Source organism: Protopterus annectens, chromosome 3.part0 (genome assembly GCF_019279795.1).
Source record: "Protopterus annectens isolate FY-2018-M chromosome 3.part0, PAN1.0, whole genome shotgun sequence".
NCBI lineage: Eukaryota > Metazoa > Chordata > Ceratodontiformes > Protopteridae > Protopterus > Protopterus annectens.
Window position 1 is genome coordinate 1,260,137,206 of NC_056731.1, and position 21,669 is coordinate 1,260,158,874.

General features: G+C 40.8%; 1 protein-coding gene across 2 annotated transcripts in view; it reads right to left on the minus strand.

Annotated features, from left to right (window-relative positions):
* ZNF521 (zinc finger protein 521) overlaps positions 1–21,669 on the minus strand; it is a 1,059,428-nt gene that overhangs the window by 727,476 nt on the left and 310,283 nt on the right. The window contains exon 4 of one of the 2 annotated variants that reach the window (XM_044065427.1): positions 15,559–15,643. In XM_044065427.1, the coding sequence (XP_043921362.1) occupies positions 15,559–15,643 (85 nt within the window). The remainder of the gene's footprint in view (positions 1–15,558; positions 15,644–21,669) is intronic. The other variant, XM_044065426.1, reaches the window with a different exon arrangement.

The following is a 21,669-nucleotide window of genomic DNA, read 5'->3' on the forward strand; positions in this document are numbered from 1 at the left end:
CTGGGATTTGCTTTCCATGGTGTGAATAGCAACATCTGATTCCATGAGCAATCCATTTAGAAATGGTCTATTTTGAAATAGCTTTACTTTGGGAACTTGAAGCATAAGAAACAAACAATTGCTCTGATTTCCGGATGTCCTTGGTTCTGTCCAGGTAAAAACGTAGTTGTCTGTGTACATCCACGGAATGTAAGATCCTTTCCCCTTTATTTTGAGGAGTGGGGAAAAAAGTTGGCAAGTGAATAGTTTGATTTAAAGCCACTTTGGAAACCACCTTAGGCATGAAAGTAGGATTAGTCCTTAAAGACACCCCGTCTTGATGAAAAACAATATAAGGTTCCACAGCCATAAAAGCTTGCAACTCTGAAACCCTCCTGGCAGAGGTCAGAGCTAAAAGGATGGCTGTCTTCCAAGATAAAAACTTGATGTCAGATGAGGCAGCAGGATCAAAAGGAGGTAAGGTGAGCTTTTCCAAAACATAGTTGAGATCCCAAGCAGGAATGGGAGGAGATCTAGGGGGCCTTAAGTTCTTAGCTCCTCTGAGAAATTGTCTCATGAGCTGGTGGGAAAAGATGAGGGTCTGCATTATAATGAGCAGAAATAGCAGAGGTGTGTATCTTTATGGAAGAGAAAGAGAGACCCTTATGTAAGAGGTCTGAAAGGTAAAGTAAAATCTGAGGAATGTTAGGAATAAGAGGATCAGAATCCTGAGCCTGCATCCAGGAACAAAATCTTTTCCATTTTCCTGCATAAGATTTTCTAGTGCTAGGACGTCTGGCTTCTAAAATGACATCCATAACTTACTTGGGTAGGAGAGAACGAATCAAAGATCCTGGATTAACCAGGCCTCCAGGCTGAGAGTTTTGACATGGGAGTGTAAAATCTGACCCTGGTGTTGGGACAGAAGGTTCGGAATCTGTGGTAAAACCCAGGGTGGCTCTAGACAAAGGTTTCTCAGTGTTGGGTACCAAAACTGTCGAGGCCAATTTGGGGCCAGCAAGATTATCATCTTGGGCTTGTCCTGCTTGATCTTTAGTAATACCCATGGAAGAAGAGGAAGAGGCAGAAAGGCATATCCCGAGAGGTTTCTCCAACTGAATGATAGAGCATCCACTTTCCAAGCTTGAGCGTGGAAAGTCCTAGTGCAAAAAATTTGTAGTTGATGATTGAGGTGGGATGCAAAGAGGTCTATGTGAGGACATCCCCAGACTGCTGTCATCATCTTGAATATTTCGGAGTCCAACATCCATTCGTGTGGATTCGAAAGGTTTCTGCTCAGAATGTCTGCCAGGAAGTTTTGCTTTCCTGGTAGAAACTGTGCTTGAAGGTCCAGATTTCAAGCTAGGGCTGTGTTCCAAAGATCCATGGCTAGTCTGCAAAGGGGGTAGGAATGAGATCCCCCTTGCTTGTTTATGTACCACATAACTGTGGTGTTATCTGTCCGTATCAGTAGTTGTCCTGGTTGTAGAAGATTCCTGAAGGCCAATAGAGCTTTCTGAATGGCTAACATTTCCTTTAAATTGATATGCAGGTGCTTCTGATCCTTTGTCCAAAGGCCCTACAGACAGTTGCCTCGAAAATGGGCTCCCCATGCATAATCTGAGGCGTCCATGGTTAGAATCTGAGTGGCAGGAGGCAGACAGAAGGGTTTTCCTTTGTTTAGAGTACATGCCTTGGACCATCAAAGGAATTCCTTTTGAAGACAAGGCAGGACGGAAATCAGTATGTCTAGACTGTGACAATGCTGAGACCATACACTTTTTAGGTACCACTGTATTTTCCTCATATGTAGTCTTGCATATGGTACGAGAAGGATGCAGGAGGCCATGTAACCCAGTCTGCTGGAATCTCCTTGCAGATAGCTGAGTTGTATTTGCCAAGGTTTTGAAAGTTGAAGCCAGTCAGAAATGCCATCTGGGTTGTTGTGTTTAGAGAAGCGCCCAGAAAAGTTATCTGTTGTGAGGGTGTCAAATTTGACTTTATGTTTACAGTGAATCCCAGGAACTTGAGAAGATTCTGAACAAACTGTAGATGCTGGAGTAAGACATCCTTGCTGTCTGCCTGAATAAGACAGTCATCCAGATAAGGGTAAATCTGAATTCCCTTGAGTCTGCAATAAGCTACTACTGGAGCCAGGCACTTGGTAAAGACCCTGGGCGCAGTAGACAATCCAAAGGGCAGCGCAGAGAATTGGTAGTGCCTCGATCCTGCCTTGAACCTGAGGTATTTTCTGCGTTCCTGTCTGATGGGAATGTGTAGATATGCTTCTTTTAAATCCAAAGTTACCATCCATGCATTTTTGGTCAGCATTGGTAATAGCTGCTGTAGAGTAAGCATCTTGAATTTTGGTATCTCTAGAAAAGTGTTCAAGACTGACAGATCCAGAATGGGTCTCCATGAATTTTGCTTCCTGGGGACTAGAAACAGCCTTGAGTAAAAACCTTGTCCCAGCTCTGAAAGTGGAACTAGTTCTATGGCTTTCATAGCCAAGAGAGCTTCCACCTGGTTTAATGCCTCTGACCATTGATGTTTTGAAAGATCTGGCCATCCGCTTGGCCTTGGTGGGGTATGAAAATGGAATTTGTAACCTCTTGAAACCACATCCAGAACCCACTTGTCTTGGGTTATATGAGTCCAATTTAGATGAAAAAGAGAAAGTTTTCCTCCGAGAGGGGCTTCCAGGCAAGAAGCTCCTGCAGCCCAACAGAGGGAGTCATTGAGCCTGTTTTCTATGAGCTTGCGACCTGTCTTCTCCTCCCCTAGGGGTGGAAGCAGTCCACTGTCTTGGTCTATAAGAGGCTTGCGTTTGAGGCCTACCTCGGGGGCATCTATATCTACCCCTCTGAGGCCTGTCTGAATTGGGAAAGGACCAATTTTTTGTAGGCCAATTCCTGCTAAATCTGGGTGGCTGTACTTGTAAGAAATCTTTAACTGTTTGCATGGACTTTGCCTTGTCCTCCATCTTTTTAATCACGTCTTCAGCTTTAGATCCAAATAAAACATTATGCTGAACAGGAGCATCCAATAATTTAGCCTTTACCTGATCTGGCAAATTTTGTTCCTTTAACCATGCATGCCTTCTAATTACTGTGCCAGAGGCAGCAGCCCTACAAGAAGCCTCCAAGGCATCAAATCCACAGTGTAAACCATGCTTCCCAACTTGTTCAGTGGCATGCAATAAGTCATGTAGTTCCTTATCATCTGCACAGGCGGAAATGGAAGTTAGCTTTTGCTTTAAAACAGACAGGAGAAATTGCTGGTATTTCAGCATATGAAACTGACAGTTTAAAGCCCTAATAGATAAAGCAGAAGAAGTGTACACTTTTTTGCCCCATCTTTCTAAAGATCTGGAATCCTTCTCAGTGAGAATGGGGTTTTTAGCAGAAGCGGCCTTAATGCCCTTAGGACCCTGAGAAATGGTTTCAGGGTCAGCAGTAGGGTTCTTGAATAAAAACTGGTGGGAATCAGGAACCCTATAGTATCTGTCTGGCTTAACAGGAGCTGCAGGAAGAGAGTCAGGAGTTAAGTTAGCCTCCGAAAAAGCATCATCCACAATATCCAAAATAGGAGGAATAGCCAGGGGCCTATATGTTGGGGAAGAAGAAGGAAAATCCCTTAGCCTTTTCTTAGATTCCGAGTACTCCTGTCCTTCCCAGTGGAAATGTTCCCTCATTTTCATGCAAAGTTTCCCCAAAAGAGAAATCCTCAAGGGGAGAAGCTGAAGGAATGGATTCCTCAGCATCAGAATCCTCATAAGGAGGGAAAGAATATTCCTGGTCAGAAGAAGAAACAGAAGAAACAGAAGCCTGATCAGAGGAGTCATAATAAACTTCCTGCCTTGGCCTTTTATCTGGAGGGGGATGTGAACCCCTAATCATAGTAAGGAAGTCCTCCGCCATTTTAAGTAACTGTTTCTGAGACTTAGGAGCCAGATCAGAAGAGGCCTGGGTTGCAGTCTTTGATTTGGAAGGAGTCTTTGCCTTTGTCTTTATAAGAAGCTGAGTAGGCCTGAAAACCCCTTCGGAAGCCGGTAACTGCACAGCGGCTCCGGACCCATCCGAAGGTCCAACTGAAATATTCAAAGGCCTAGTTGGCTCCTCGTGGGAGTCTGTTATGGCTATCGGTTCCGAAATGGCCAACAGGGGCTGCAAAAGCGCCTCACTGACGACGGCCGAACCTGAAGCTAGCTCAGCTCGTGCAAAATCGTCTGATTTGGACCTTGGAGGCCTGTCTTTGTCCTTGCGTCGTTTGTGAACTCCGGTAGCCGGAACCGTATCCGACGATATTTTGTATTTAAAACGCTTACCGAAGTAATGAAAAGCAAAATCGTACCTTTGTTTAATAGTACGCTTGATTGAATCTAGCACAAAACCGACAACTAGCTACGTCGTGGTCAGGGCCTAAGCAAGGAATACAGTAAGAATGAAAATCCTTATGAGGTATTTGCTTCCCACATGAAATACAATTATTAACTTTTTCTGACATCGGACTGGAGCAAGAAAAAAGTTTCCCCAATGAGGTACTTAGCTTTGAGTAGGAGAAGAAAGTCTTCGGACTGAAGTTTGATTAGAAAAAATTGTCAGGAGTCAGCCGACCGGCACTTGCGAACTGCTATCACCGCACGGCAAGAAAGACTGGAAAACATGGCGTCGGCTGTCAGCTTTGTACTCCTGGCGCTCTGACGTCAGGGAGCATGGCTGAACAGCCGACGCCGGACCCAGACTTTGGGATTCTGGCCGACCGAGGACTGCCTGCCGGCAGGGGAGAACCCTACAGTCATGACTGCAACAGCGAAACACGATGAACATCACTTGCTCCTCCTGCCTCTAAAGTCTCTATAGGTGTCCTCAATACATACATAAATAAGCTTTACATTGTCACATCTCCATCTACAACGATTCATTATGCAGATGATGCTACAATCGACTTCACCTCAACACCCTCTTTGGGACAGACCATTATGCAGGAGTCATACTTAGCAAAATAACAGTGGATAGAAAATACTCACCTAACACTTAATGCTCAAAACTAAACCAACACTCTTCCTCTCTAAAACCAGTTCCCAAAACTCATAGTTCTCCTATTTCCTCTACTTAAAACATCACACTTGACCAGATTTTTAACACCAAACTACTTGGTGTAAAAAAATAAGTTTGTTTTACATTCATACACACAATGTCAAAAAGAAAACTCAAAGGCTTGGAGCTCCATACAGAGCCAAGTCATTTCTCACTGTCCTAGGTTGTAAATCTACTACATATGCTTATCTCCTAACAAAACACCTATACACTGCCCCTGTTCTGAACAGCCTCCTAGGAAAACCTGAACAATGGTACAAAACAATTGCCAAATTTGTTGCTAATTTGCCTAACAGACCCCATCACTGCCTACACTCTAAAAAAATAGCCTGGATGGAATTCTCAAATGATTTTAAATTCCATCAGCTAAAAACCGCTCATTCCATATATCAGCACTTAGAAAAGTGCCCTTCCCTGAATTCCCTCCAGCAATGTTAGAACTCCAGCAGACCTCTTTGCTCTCAAGACAGACTCCTGGTTCAACAGTCTAAATCTCAGAACTCATCAGGAAACGCTCTTTACTCCAATTATAGCAACAAGATATGAAATACCACATTCTGCCCACTTAGAGAGACAGACTATAAACTTTGCTTTAAAAGAAACACGACTATCTGCACTTTCTGCTTAAATAATTACTCTCCTTCTTACTATTACTCTTGCAAGCCTACTCTAATTACATCTTCCCCCTCTTATCTAACTTTCAAGTTCAGTTCCTAAACAAATGCCTTCAACCCCATTTACCTTTGTAACATCAAATCACTACTACTTTGGAACCATCAAATAGTGAAAACAGCTTTTGACATTTAACTAATTGCAAGATATATGCTTACTATTTAAGACGTGTTTACTTTGTACGAATGTCTGTACAAAATATTTTACCTTGCATACATTTTCCCTAAATGTCTTGGTAGCTGAACTATGATGTACTTAACTTTGTTTTCTGTTTTTATGGAGCTTTCCCCCTAGGTCTCCACTGAAAAGGGGTTTCACATGGCCTAGTTAGACAATTCCAGTAAACAAATGCAATAAATAAAAATCTATTCAGAAAGACAAAGTCACACATTCCTCAAGACATGAGATTGCAGATAAACAGAAAAGAGAAAAAAATTACATTACATTTTAACTGTCTAATTTATACCCCCAGCTTCACACGTGTCTAACTTTTGCTTTGCTCACTGGCGGTTTGTATTCATTTTCACTGTGGTGTGCTGATGGATCTGTGAACTATGTTTTCCTCTTTCTGTGACAGCTCACCTTTCCGTTAGCTTGACACCTTTAAGAATAAATGCATACACATGTCTAGCTTTCTTATAAGCTCTAACAGTCCAAAAATCTACATTTCTGAAATACATGTCAAGCCCCCATATGCCTCCTAACTAATCCAACAAACAATGAAAAACCTAGATGAGGCATACAAAAAGTTTGATAGGGAAATACTTCTCCCCCAAAGTCCTGCAGTCCAGAACTGGGCTCCCCATCCCTAAACTTATGCTTCTGACATCAGGGTCTGGTTTTGGAGTGGGGTTAGAGAGGGAAAACACATCTCCAGAATAAATTCTGAAAATACAGTTTTGTAAGACTTACTGTAGCAGTACAGCTTCAAAGAAAGGTCATTATAACAGTAAATCATAGCACTTAGGTTTAATAAACCTGCTAGCCAGTCTCTTTTGGACCCAATGGATCTTTCCATAGCTGTCCACTACACCCTATGAAGGTCAACATAGACTTGTACCTTTGAAAGTACCTGCATTTCTCCACAACACACACACACACACACAGCCAGTGTTCCATGATGATTGTTCGAGTCCATGCAGTCCCTTCACAGGAAGTAGGCTAGTGACAGAGGAAATCCAGTTAAAGATGAAACACATTATAAAGGGACAAGATAAAATAAATATTCACATGAACTGGTTCAAGAATACTCATATTTATGGCGGCATGATAAAATGAAGTATTTAGGAGTACGGATTAAAAATTACTCTAGTGTGACAAATAAGGATATGTGGGAAGACACTAAAAAGATAATACAAAAACTGAGAAAATGGAAACTTTGTTCTATTACTATGGATATTAAGATACAATAAGTTAAAACGTTTTTAGTCCCTTTAGTCTTATACACAAATCAGGCATATTTTTACCAACCAGAGGAGAAATTGTGGGTAGCAATTAATAAAGAGATGAAGGACTTTATTTGGGAGGGGAAGAAGGCAAGAGTCAAGTGGGATAAGCTGATTCTTCCAGTAGAACAGGGGCAATTGGGATTACCTAATTTGAAGGGGTATTTCAGAGCTACACAGTTAAGACTCCTATACACAGCACAAGCAGAAAAGTAGAATTCAAAGTGGAAAAGGATGATGGTGAAACATGAGGAAAGCTCAAGAAACAAAGACAGACTTGGATTTTGGACATAGGCCTTTAAGGAGAACAACAATAATCATACAGAATATTATATCCATAAAGTAGCAGAAAGTATTCTAAAAACTAGACCAATAAGGAAATGGAAAAAGGAGACTCTACTGATAGGGATGACTGGAATTACGAATACAAACAGGCAAGAGGGAGCTGGAATTTATTGAAGAAAACTGCCAAAGGAACTAAGGTAGTGGGAGAAAATAACTACAGAGGGAAAGATGATAGAAGGGGAAGATGCAAAAATTTATTTGGACTGCAGGTTGGAGATTGCCTTCCTATTAGGGGTTGATATCAGAGTATAGGAAAAGAGAAAGAAATAGGGGAGTTCTAAATGAAAGACCAGCACTAGTAAGGTTTTTAACAGAATCTAGACAAAAGCTGCAATTAAAAAAGGAATAATTAGTAGAGCATATAAAATATTGCATGATAACTCTAAGAATCAGAGGAAGTTAGAAAGGACTGGGAAGACAGATTGGATAAGCAATTCACAAAGAAACAACAGGAGGATATATGTACTTCTCCCAAATATGTAACAAAATCTAGAAAATTTAGGATTTTTGCCTGGAAACGTTTAGATATTTTTATACCCCAAGCAGACTCCAGAGAATTTTTCCTCAGGCAGACAGCAAATGTTGCAGGCGTGAAGGGGAAGAAAAGAGACAATTGGGAACTTATTTTTTGGAAGTGCAATAAGGTGGCAGACTAAGAATTTCTTATGGGATGCACTGTTGGAGATGCTGGGTGGGCAGACTGGTCTGATGACAGAGATGATTTTTCTGAGCTATGATACAGAACCGTAACTGCCTAGACATGGTAAGGCCTTGCTGTGTCTAATAATGGTGGCTGCCAAAAATGTAATTACTAGAAAATGGAAATCAAAATCTAAACCAGCTATACTGGAAGTAGTAAATATAGTAACAGAGATAAAACAACTGGAATTGAGATCTTTACAAAAGGGTAGGAACAAAACACATAGGAAAAAATAGGAATTGTGGGAACAATACATACAAAGGAGGAATGAGGTTTAAAAGGCGGCAGGACTTAAATGAGAAATATGTAACGTTTGAGTGAGAAAGATTGGGTAGATTATAAGTAATATATAATGTTTGCAACTGGGGGTGTGCGTCAGTATGGTTTGTGATATAAAATGCTTGCAACTAGGATTGTGCCGTTGTGGTTTATCTTCATTAATATAAATGTCAGATTGCCTATGTAGCAAGTGATCGTTTAATAAAGATGTTTCTCGTTTTAAAAAAAAAGGCAGAAACTGAATAATTTATGTAATGTTGCTTAGATAATATGATATACAGCAATACTATGTGAAGTATAATGTTTATGTTAATGTAGTTTGACTACTTTTATATGAATGCAAATTTGCCTATGTCAAAAGTGAAAATTCAATAAAGGTGTTTGACAAAAAAAAAAAAAAAAAGAAAATGAGAAATATTTGTAAAGAATAACAACCTTAAATAACTACATACAATTCCATCCATGGGGGATGTAGAGAAAATATCATTTCTGTTACACTGACCTCCCTTCAAAGATCTGCTGATATTAAGTATTTTAAGTAAATGCACTTTTTCCTTCAAGGGGAGTCACTTGAACACTACATCATAACATCAGTCCAGTTACAGGAGGTATGGGGTCCCTTAACAGCTTGTAACATTTGGTAGACATGTGGCAACTTACAAAGTGTTTAACAGAAAAATATTTTCGAGCAACCTGATCAAGTTGCCTACTGAGCCATGCTACGACAGCGACTTGAAACTTTCTTCTGAACTTATCACAACCACCAACTTATACAAGTGATCTATTTTCCAGAACTCATGGAGTCTTACTACAGTATCCAATATGTCTTACGCATACCTCACACATGTAAAAGATGCTTTCCTTCATTAGTGTAGTTTGAAAAAAAATGGCAGTTCATTGAACTTACGTAGAGATATTAAGTTTTGTGGCATTAAGGAAGGAGTTATATTTAACTGCTCCTTTTTCTCTGGACACACTGTGCCAGGCAAGTTTTCACATAGAGATCTGTAACAATCAAAAACTGTAAAAAGATGGAACTTGATGGATTGAAGCTTTACAAGGAAAAATGGTTGAGCAGTTTGATCTGTTACAAATTAAATTTCATCTTTCAAGTCTCCCTGAAAACTTGTGACATGCAGAGTGGCACTCAGTGACTATAGAACCATAATGTACCTTCTCCCTTGCCATTCTTGTGTGTGTGTGCATGTGTGGTTCTTTAATTAAAAAAATAAAGCTTTTTTATTAGAGACATATCCAGAAAATTGATTTTGGCCATTCGTAACACCACAGCAGTGATGGTCTGCAAGTGTGTCCACAAGTTTCATAGGTTCACAAGTGCGTACTAGGCTAACGACCACTAGCACCTTTGTAAGCCTAGCTATGCATCCCAAATCTTTGAGAAGCTCTGGTATGTTTAATAAGTGTAAGCAGGGGGCTGGGAGATGAACTATTTACAGGCTGCAAATATCCACTAGAGACACATACTGGTTTAAAGAGGATTTCTGCTTCACATGGATGAGGAGCCTGTTCCAGAGAAGGGGTTATTCTCTGGGATACATAACAGTCACTTCAGCAAGTCATATTTACATCACAGGCAAGGTTTAAGGTGCTGTTTGTTTTGCAGACATGCAGAAGGTCCATCAGGGTGGGGTCCAACAATGCCTTGGGTGCCAGGCACAGATCTCACCTCAACAGCCTGTAGGAGGCAGAACATAGGGACAGGGCTCTGAGGTGGTCTGCATAGACACCTCCATCCCCCAGTGCTTATGCACAGTGGTTCGTCCAGTAATACCTACAGATGCGGTCACACACTATCCTTGCAACAATATCACTGAAGGAAACTGCAACCTTACAACTGACTTACTTTCAAAGCAACAAAATAAAAACAGAAAAGCAAAAAGGGAGATAAAGTGTGGTACCATAAGCAAAGCATCACATGACAGTGCACAAGTTAAGCCCAAAACTCTTCAAACACACTAAACTGAAAGATTTTCAGAGATTACATATAGAGACAGGTCTGATCACTCACACACAGAGTTAAACCAAGAAACTCTCCTGGACACTTGCTTGACTTCTGTTCTTACATAAGACCAGTAACAGTGTACATGAGGCATTGGAAACAATTCTTATAACACTATTTGAAAGGAAACTTGCATTTTCCTTAGAGTTTGTCAAAACATAATTCAATCTGAATACAGACAAATAAATGCTTATCGTAAGAACTTGCATTATTTTTTACTTGACCAATGTGCTTCTGTGTTTATACTAGAAAATCACATAACACATGCCTACTTTATCCTGTATCTTTAGTAAACATACTTTTAAAGTTTTTCAGTAAGGAAACTGAAAACTTTTACTGCTACTATTACTTCTGTTTACAGAAACTTCATACAATCTTGGTACAGATAAAAAAAGGGGGAGTCAGCAAACAATTTAGTATGCAACAAGTTTTCCATAAATCTGGATGCCACTGTCCAAACTACCTTTTGCAAGCTGATCACTAACTTGCATCTTTATTGCATTTTTTCTACAGAATCAATAGAAGGCTGAAAGTAAGTTATGTGGGACAGCATTCCTGTTACACAACTATTACAATTATGTTAGACAATACTTGAAAAGACATGAAACAGCCCTAATATTAACTTTGGTTAATTTACTAAATTACCATCAGCAAGGCACTTTGGAATAGGAATAGTCTTTAATATTAACATATTTGACAAACATACATGTGTAGTTACAATGTCAGTACATCTTTAATATTAACATATTTGACAAACATACATGTGTAGTTACAATGTCAGTACATCATCAACTAATTAATTTTAACAACAGAGCTGAAGGTGACTAACAAGGCTTCCTTTCTTCAATGGCGGCACATAGTAAAGTCACAAGTGTAAAATTCAAACAAATTTGACGTGTACCACTTGATTAACATAAAAAAATAATGGTCTACCAGAGACAGGCAGGCACCAACTTCTCTTACAACTTTGCAGTTCTTCTTGGAAAGAGAAGAACACTAAGTATGTTGCATAGTAAAACTCTAATTTTGCCTTTATGTATTTTCTTCAGTAAGTTAGGAACTGGCTAGCTAAAAGGAAGTTCGGTAATTTCTTACATCTATCCCAAATGTGACTGAATTACTACACCTGTCACAGTAGTCTATTTGAATCCATTGTGTGTAAATTATATACATACACACAAAGCATGCACAGACACACATGTATATAAGCAGCCACCAGTGACCATTATCCTGGACATCATACGTTGAATCAATGGTACAATGAGCTATATGGAAATGTACTAAAAAATGTAACACTAAAGGCTTCCTCAACTGTCTCTCTCCCCACAGAGTTAATAAGGGTGGAAAGAGTTTCTATGGTTTGCCAAAAAAAAAAAAAAAAAAACAGAAGCTTGGAAATGAAGTATGCAACAAGCAATTACAAGCTGGCAGCCCCCCACTTAATTTCTGTCCATGGGAAGGATGGCTAAAATCTGGGGCTTCTAAAACAGACATTGGTTAGAATAAAGCACAAGTGTCTGCACTGCGATGCTGAAGATTTGTCTCCTCAAAGGTGTTAAAAGCCTTGAACTCAGACAATTCCAAGCAATACGCAAGACAACCTTAATGGTGGGATAGCCCATTGGCTCCGCATCTTTCTTACCCCAAATAGTCATGAGGATTAAGAAGAGAACTAATAAGGAGAAAGGCACTCCCATTGTCTACAAGACTGAAGGCTTTTCCAGAAGTCAGGTCAGAATCATGACTGAATTTCGGCTTTTAACAGGTGATCTTCATTCTCTTCAGAAGCTGCAACTGCCAAGGATACAAAGGAAGACGGCCTCCCCTATATAGTACCTGTGGATCAACTGTTACACTCTTCCCACTGCAGGGTACAATAGACTGCAGTGACAAAAACAATACTGGCTGACAAAGCATGATATGTGGTGGTGCAACGGGTAGCACTCAGTACAGGTTGCCAGCACTACAGGTCAGCAACAAGAGAATGTAGCATGTACAGTATATATGAAGTAAAGCATGGGCTCTTGGTCACTCACTTTGTCTTTCACATTCCTACCTAGAACTACAAGACAAGCCCTGCAGCCATTCCTCTACTACTACTTACTAATAAGCAAGAGGCATTAATGAAGACCACAAGCTTCTCTGCGATACCAGAAAGATTTGGATACTTATTAAAGACCTGTAACCAAGACAAATGGTGCCATGACTGTGACCCAGACAACCTGGGCTCATACAATTACCTGGGCACTGTAGGAGCCAAGTGGGGATAGCAGTATGATCAGTGAATGCTGGCCTAACCATCTTGAGAAGAGAAGGACAACTACTCATTCCTCTGTAATGGTGAAACACAGGAGGATGGAGAATTTATACTAGAACAAGAACATCAATCAATGCTTTGCAGCTAGGTAGTGTGTGTGTGTGTATATGTGTGTGTGTGTGTGGGGGGGGGGGGGCATGCAAAAGGCCTAGCAATGCAGTCCCTACTGTGGAGGAGTGAAAGACAAGGCAGCTATCCCAGGGTACACATGGAAGGTTCATGGTTTTCAGAAAGTGATAAGAACAAACTACTCAAAGATACATGGAAGACATTCAAAGACAGTAAACAGCTAAAAAGAACTGGGGTTCTTGACGGTATATATGCCACTTTAACTCTAGCAGAGAAACAACATGCATCAGCCAAAGTTTATCAAACTACGACAGATGGCACAAAATGACGCATCCTTCTTTTCCACTCACTGAATAAGTTTACTGACTTTTTAATGCATTCTTTTCTAAGACTATATGATTCTTTCCTACAAATAGCAAAATAGTCAGCACAACAATTTAACATTCTAATTCGGATAAATATTTCAAAGCATATGCAACCAAAACTGCACCACTATTCAGGAACAGACTGATGTTTTAAAAGATGAATGTGCTAAAACTTTTAGGAATATACACATTTTCTATGAATAAGGCAGGGAGAATAACTTTATGGCATGAAGGGATTTTTTTAAGATTCAAGAATAATACATGTTAACATGACAATCAGCCTGCTAAAGGATACAAGGCAGTCATGTATTAGTTAATGCAAGGAACAATGTGCTCTACCCATTGTCCCAGGGAAACTTACATCAGTGCTTCACAGTAGTTGTTGATCCACTTTATCAAACTGAGTACTAGTCAAGATTGGAAAACTAGTATTAAGTGACCCTAGGTATATCTTTGATAATTTAAAAATGAACTTTTGACCAAAAAAAAAAAAAAAAAAAAATCACTTCATTCTTAAAGTGGCAAGTCTAACACAGTTTACACATCTGAATGTAAAGGATAAACTCTGGATATGCAAGGGTAAATACTCAGCCCAATTTAAATGATGTACCGAAATGGTTTCACATCCTACACCAGTTGTACTTCTAGCTGGCCCTTCAAAATACAAATCCTTGCACTGCATCATGCCACAAAAGTGGATTCAAAATAGCTCTATGAATGATGTATCAAACCAAAAGAGATGATAAAGACAACTACATACATTTGTTTTCCATTTTTGTTCCATTGCTTTCTCAATGAGCTACCCAACACCCCCAGAATATTTTACAAGTTCAAAGGATTACAGAAAGTAAATATGTATGCATCATACTGATGGGTAAAAATGAAACATTAATTTAAAATCAAGACAGCTTGATTTTACTCTCACAATAATGAAAAATATATGGTGAAGTTAATGGCCGATAGCACTGACCCTACTGAAAAATGAATACAGCTCTTCCAAGTGAAGCATGGTGACTGTCAATTTCATTGCTTAATTTTGTGTTCTAAGTATTACCATAATATTGTTCCTTTCACCAAATCATTAATCTGCCCTTTTTCTAGCCAGACATTTAACATTAGCTGTCTAAATCTTTAAGGGACAAATCAGCATATTGTACAAAGAAACAACAAAAAATATTCTTCCACCATTAAAATGCACTGTGTTAACATTAATGCTAAGATACAGTAATCAAATCCTACATTTATTTTACAGACTATTACAAATGCATGGTTGAATACAGTTTTATATTACTGCAATTTATTAACAAAGCAAGCCATAAACGATAAGGGATGCAAAAGAAACAACCAGGGAATACCTCTGTAGTTAAACAAGTTTAAATATAGTACATCACAATTAAAATGAACAAAAGAATCCAGCTGTTCTGTCATTCGATACTGCAACATAAGCATAATGCATCCCTCACACTTCAATAACCGAATGCATCTTGTATGTTTTGCAATTACAGTGTATCCAGTAAAAACTACTATTACAATTAAGCACTACGTATATATCTGACTGCAGTACTATTTCCATGAAAAAGACAACCTCTATTTAACAAAAGAAAGCTCTTGCTCCCTTCCATCTACTATCTATGAAATACCATTCATTCCCACTAATGGACCTTTGCAGTTTGTCTGTTACTGTTTTTTTCCTCAAGTATAGCCAACCTGCTCTTAATTCAGCTTTGCCTTTTACTTACCCTTTTATGTTACAATAAAAAATAATAAACATATAAGTCTACAAAACGCAAAGCACAAAACCCTTAAATATTCTGTCATAAGACTTTTAGCAATTCAACAAAATGCATATTACAATGTAAATATGTTACAAAAATTTCGACAAAATGCATATTACAATGTAAGCATGTTACAAAAATTTCAGCAAAACGACATCTTAAAATTCCAAGTCGTGCTGCTTCAAAAGAAAGCTAGAATTCAATACTGTATTTGCCACTCTTGTGCAGTGATCAACATACAACAGTTAGGCTTTTCAGATTATTTTCTGCATACTATTCACACAAATGATACAGGATGTTAAGGCATTCATTGAGCAGTGTTGGGAAATGATCCTGTGAAAAGTACTAGGTTAATCATTATTATGACACACATCTACACCACAGAATATGGTTAAAAAACACTAAGGGGTCTCATTTAGCAGTTTCAAAAGTTTCCAACATGTCACAATAAACTTTGACTTAAGTCAGACATCTGTTTTGGTGACTCACTTACCAATCATGTGGTTTGCAACGTGAACCTGAATATCCCATTCGCTGTAGAAGATCATCTGACATTTGATGCACTGGTAAGTCTTCTTCTATATGAAAAATGCACAACAAAGTAGTAAAACAAACAAGAGATGGTTAAGAACTGTGTGACCAGTGACCACTCTATTTCTACATCAGCGAGATTTCATAAATTTTAATTAATGAAAAAACACATTTCTGTAATCTTCAAGGACACATTTTTAAAGGATTCAAACAGTGATCCGTCTAAAATATAAACAAAGGCAGACACTAGCAGGTTTACTTCTTGGAATTTGGTCCAAATACTAACCATGACAAAACACCAAATGAAACTATGTTTATCCAGAAAGGAAAAGTACAGGTGTATAATCATACCAAAACAGATGATGTTCTAATATATCACTGTTAAAGTAGCCTAACCTACTTGTGTTATACTCCACCTAGGATATGACCAACTGGTGAGCTTTTCAAAGATCAAGGGTGCCTTCCACGCACTCTGGCAAGAGCTTGATCACAGCTCCATACAAAAGCCAGTTAGCTAGAGAAAACTTTCAGTGCTTTCTTGCCCCAATAAGACAGCCAACAGTCCTGAATGGGGAAAAATGCTACAAAATGTGAAAGAAGAGTTAATTATATACACAAGTGTATATATAACCATACACTGCAAATAAAAACAACTACAAAAGGGGAGCTGAAGCAAGGGGAAAGTACAGTTGTGTAAAATCTTACCATAACGGTAGATGTCCTTGTCTTCACCGCTGCAGTATTCCTGACTAATGGGATTCCCTGCCGTGAAGCCGTCCGTTCTGCCAGTTTACAAAATATTTCCATTGCTTTCAGGTATGCTGAACGTCACCTGCTTATTTCTTGCATAAGGTAGGGCTTAAAGGTGAAGTTCAGGCGTACCATCCTCAGAACAGATCGCCCTTGTAGGAACAGCAGTCCAAGGAAAACCAAGGAGAATCTGCACAGCCAGGAAGGGAAAGAGACCAGGGGGATGGAGGAAGGGAGTGAATACTACAACGATGAAGGCAAGGACATCTGCCATTATGGCAAGATTTTACACAACTGTACTATTGTCCTTACATTCACCGCTGCAGTATTCCTTACTAATGGGAGAGTGCAAAAGCTCAAGAAGCAACCTGGGAGGAGGAAGCAACAGAGCCCTCCATGAAGAATGGCAGCAGCAAAACCAGCTCTAGCTCTGGAGATACCACCCAACTGGTAATGTTTGGTAAAGGTATGCACAGAAGTCCAGGTAGCAGCTTCAAGAATAGAAGTAGCATCTAAACCTTTGAAAAAAATCACCAGAAGAAGTCACAGCTCTAGTGGAATGAGCCTTAATAGAAGGAAGGCTCTTGCCATGAAAAGTGTAACAAAAGGAAATAGCCTTTGAAATCCAAGTGGAAATAGTTTGCTTGGAAACAGCCAAACCTAAACACCTAAGATGAAAGGAAACAAGGAATCAGACTGCCTGATAGCTTTAGTTTTATCCAAATAAAATCTGAGCTGTCTATGCACTTCTAAGGTATGTAGCACCCTCTCACTCTCAGATTGCAGAGAGGGAAAAAAGGTAGGTAAATTAATAGACTGATTAAGTGACAACTCATTAACCACCTTGGGCATAAAAGAAGGATTAGTAAAGCAAGGACACCCTGTCCTCATGAAATTTCAAAAAAGGTGGACAAGCCATAAGGGCCTGCAACTCGGACACCTGTCTGGCTGAAGTAAGAGCTAATAAAAGAACGGTCTTCCAAGAACAATGTTGCAAGGAAGCTGAAACAGCAGGCTCACAAGGAGACTGATTCAATTTTTCCAGAACAAAATTAAGATCCCAGGGAGGAGGAACAAACTTCCTGGGAGGTCTAATATTAAGGACGCCTTTAAGAAACTGCTTAGCCTCAAATCTAGAAGCTAACGGGGAAGTTAAAGGCAGACAAGCAGAAACCGTTGATAAATGGGACTTAACAGAAGAATTGGCCAAACCACCATTGAGCAACTCACACAAATAAGAAAGAACCAAAGGAACATCCACAGAAAGTGGGGTCCAGGTCATGAGACAGACACCAAATAGAAAACCTCTTCCATTTAGATAAGTAGGATTTCCTAGTAGTAGGTTTCCTGGCCTCCTGCAGGACCTGCAGCACGTCCTCAGAAAAAAGGTGTCTATGAGGAATCAAAACCCTATCACCCACAGTGTCAACTGAAGCGTGGACAGGTGGGGATGGATGAGAGACCCCGGTCTTGTGTGAGGAGATCCACCCTGTGAGGTAACTTGTGAGGATTGCCCCTGGCGAGATGCAGAAGTAGAAAAAAAAACAGTGCTGTCGCAGCCAAAAGGGAGTCACCAGCAAGATTTTGGAAGTACCCTGCTGAATCGTGAATAGGATTCTCAGAATGAGAGGAAGGGGAGGGACTGCATAAAGAAACATATCCTTCCAAGAAAATGAGACTGTGTCCAGCTTCCAGACCAGAGGACTTGGGACTCTGGCACAAAAACAGACAAAGTTGTTTGTTCAAAGGGAAGGTAAAGAGATCTAGTTGAGGAGTACCCCACTGGTGAACAATGTCCAGAAACACATGCCTGTGAAGCATCCATTCATGGAATTGAGTGAAGGACCTGCTCAGATTGCCTGCCACAATGTTCCGATCTGAAAGAATGTAAACAGCCTCAAGTGTCGCATGATATTGGATAGCCAGATCCCATACCAGAAGTGCCTGCTAGCAAAGACGGTAGGCTCTCATACCCCCATGTTTACTGATACACCACATGACTGCGGCATTGTCCATGAATACCTTGAGAGGCCCTGCAGAAAAGAGAGGATGAAAGGCCTGAAGAGCCAGCAGAAGAGCCCTCACGTCTTAGATTTTGATATGCTCCTTCTGCTCATGAGGTGACCACACTCCCTGAACCTTCAGGAAGCCAAACTTTGCTCCCCATCCCACATCTGAAGCATCCGTGAACAGATCCTGAGAGGGGAGCGGAGGCTGAAACGGGAGCCCTGGATTCAGAGAAAATTGCTGAATCGACCACAGAAGTTTGACCTTGAGACATGGGAGAAGAAGAACAAGAAAGTTCATAGGTTGGTACTAGGCTATCTGCCCGAAGGCATTTATAAGCCTAGCCAGAATGTGTTGGCTTTAGCCACCCCCTTAGATTAGTTCCCTGTGCCTCTGTCCAGCACAGCCATTGAAGTGATCCCTGGGGTAAACTTTCTGTTTCCCAACCACTCGTCAAGGTTTCTCTTGAAGAGGGTTAGCGAGGAGCTCTGCCTAATGTAGATTGGAATCTTGTTCCAGAACATGGGAAGTGTCTGGGACAGGAATCTATCCCTCCAGCATGTCCTATTTATTGTTGTGGTGAGGTTTAGATCCCTGGAGCGTGTGGCTCGAGGGGATATGGTTTTCTTTAGGTGGAGCATGTCCAGCAATTCTGGGTTGGACATGGCCTTGTATGTCAGGCAGAGATCACGTCTGAGTAGGCGGTATGCAACAGAGTACAGCTGGAGTTTCTTCAGTTGAGCTACATAGGGCATCTGTTTGAGGCCAGTGATCCTCTTGGTGAGGTACTTCTGTGATCTTTCCAGTTGTTGCAGGTGTCTTGTAAGGTACATCCCAAATGAGGCATTGTACTCTATGATGGGTCTGATGAGTGATGCATACAGGGGCCCAATTACCTCTTTCGATCTGGATGCAAACCCTTTTGTGATTAGTTGGGCCACAAAGAAGGATTTTCTAACCACTTTGGAAATGTGATTATCAAAGGAGAGGTTACTATCTACTTGGGTCCCCAGATCCCTTATTAAGTCTTCCATATTTAGGGGGCTTCCACCTATGTGGTAGTTTGTTTTTTTCCAAAGGGGATGACTATGCACTTTTTGGCACTTAGCTTGAGGCCATGGTTTTGACACCAGGTATCTGTCTCAGTGAGACCATTTTGGAGGATGTCTGTGTCAGCCGGAGAGTCCAGTAGTCTGCGAACTTGGCCAGCCATAGTACTCCTGTGCTTGCCTGTACCTCTGAGAAGTATATGCCGAACAGGAGGGGTCCTAGGACCGAGCCCCCTGGGAATGCTACTTGTAACAGATTTAGAATCAGACCTAGCTCCCTCAACTCTTACCATGTGGGTTCTGTCCATGAGCCAGTTGGCAACCCATCTCATGAAGTAGGGGTTTATATTCAGGCTGGTGAGCTTGTCTATAATACCTGAGTGGGGAATGGTGTTGAAGGCCTTTGCGAGGTCTATGTTCATAGGTAGGTACTAGGCTATCGGCCCTGGGGCCTATACAAGCCCAGCCAAAAAGGTACCCTGGCTTTTGCCACCCAAGAAAATGATTTTCCTGTGCCACTGTGGAGCAGAGCCACAGAGGTGATCCCCGAGGTGAATTTCCTATTTTCCATCCAATCATCAAGATTTTTCTTGAAAAGTGCTAATGAGGAGCTTTGTCTGACATAGATAGGTAGCTTATTCCAGAGTATGGGAAGTCTCTGGGATAGGAATCTATCCCTCCGGCATGTTCTGTTTATTGTGGTGACAAGGTTTAGGTCCCTACAGCGTGTAGCTCAAAGGGATTGTAATTTCTTTAAGTGGAGCATGTCCAACAGCTCTGGATTTGACATAGCTTTGTATGTTAGGCAGAGATCACCTCTGAGTAGGTGATATGCAACAGACTAAAGCTGGAGTTTTTTGAGATGGTCTGCATAGGGCATCTGTTTGAGGCCGGTAATCCTCTTTGTGAGGTATTTCTACGGCCTTTCCAGTTTTTGTAGATGTCTTGTGAGGTACATACCAAAAGGGGCGTTGTACTCTATAATGGGTCTAATGAGTGATGAGTAGAGGGGAACAATGACCTCTTTTTTTCTGGATGAGAAACCTTTTGTGATGAGGTGTGCCACATAGAAGGATTTCCTGACTACTGTGGCGATGTGATTATCAAAGGAGAGTCTACTGTCCATCTGTGTCCCAAGGTCTCATCACACTTTCAGTGTTAAGGATAAAGGTAAGGCAGGTAAGCTGTGTGGACCACTTTTCCACCGTCTATAGCCTTGGTAACTGTCTCAAAGAAGTCCACCAGGTTTAGGAGGCATGATCTGCCCTTAAAGCCGAACTGGGTAGGGTCCAGTGTTTGGAGGTTTCCAATGTCTCTGTTAATGAGATCCATGATGATGCGTACCATAGCTTTGCAGACTAAGCTAGTCAGGCTTATAGGGCAATAGTTCCTGGGGTCCACTGTGGCTCCAACTTTGTGGAGTGGAATAACCGTTGCTGTGCGCCACTCTGTGGGCACATAGCCTGTGGAGAGGCGGAGTTTAAACAGTGTGTTTAGGTAGGTGAGGGGTTAGTTCATCTTTGAGCTCGTGTAGGACGCAGTCTGGGACACCATCCGATCCCATTGATGCTGTGTTTTTGGCTTTGGAGAAGGCTGTTTTAACCTGAGTGTCTGTGATTTCAGGGGCACTACATTCTTCTGGTACAGTTATGGGCCCTTTCAGGGGTGAGAGGGGGGTGAAGTTTGCACTGGACCTGTCTGCCAGGATGTTGGCTATATCAGTCGGTTCAGTGTATTTTGTGCCATTCTGCACTAACTCCGAGCAGATCTGAGAATTGCCACTTAGATTCTTGACATAGCTAAAGAATGCCTTGTGGTTATCTTTGGAGTCAATGGCAATTTTTCTTTCGAAGCTAGCCTTGGATGATTTTATTAGGGAATGGAGTTTCTTGCCGATACTGATCAGGGATGTCTTCCCTTCTTGGGATTTTAGTCTTTTCTGTACTAGTTTCCTCCTCCTATTATATAGCTTGTTTATGGCAGGAGTCCACCAGACTGGTTTCCTTTTCTTGGAGGAGTGAGTCTTGGTTTTGTTTGGGATAGCACGATCCATGCATTCTTCTAGGTGCCCGTAGAGTGCATTAGTAAAGGATTTTGCAGCTTGGACAGCGTTATCCTTTAGCATGGGGGCTTTGAAACTTCCCACCTCTGTCTTAAGTAACGTGAAGTTTGCTTTTGAAAAGTTTTTCACAGTGGTTTCTTTGACTGGGGGGGGGGGGGGCTGGCAGAATGCGGATATCCAGAGTAATTTGTTTATGGCCAGATCT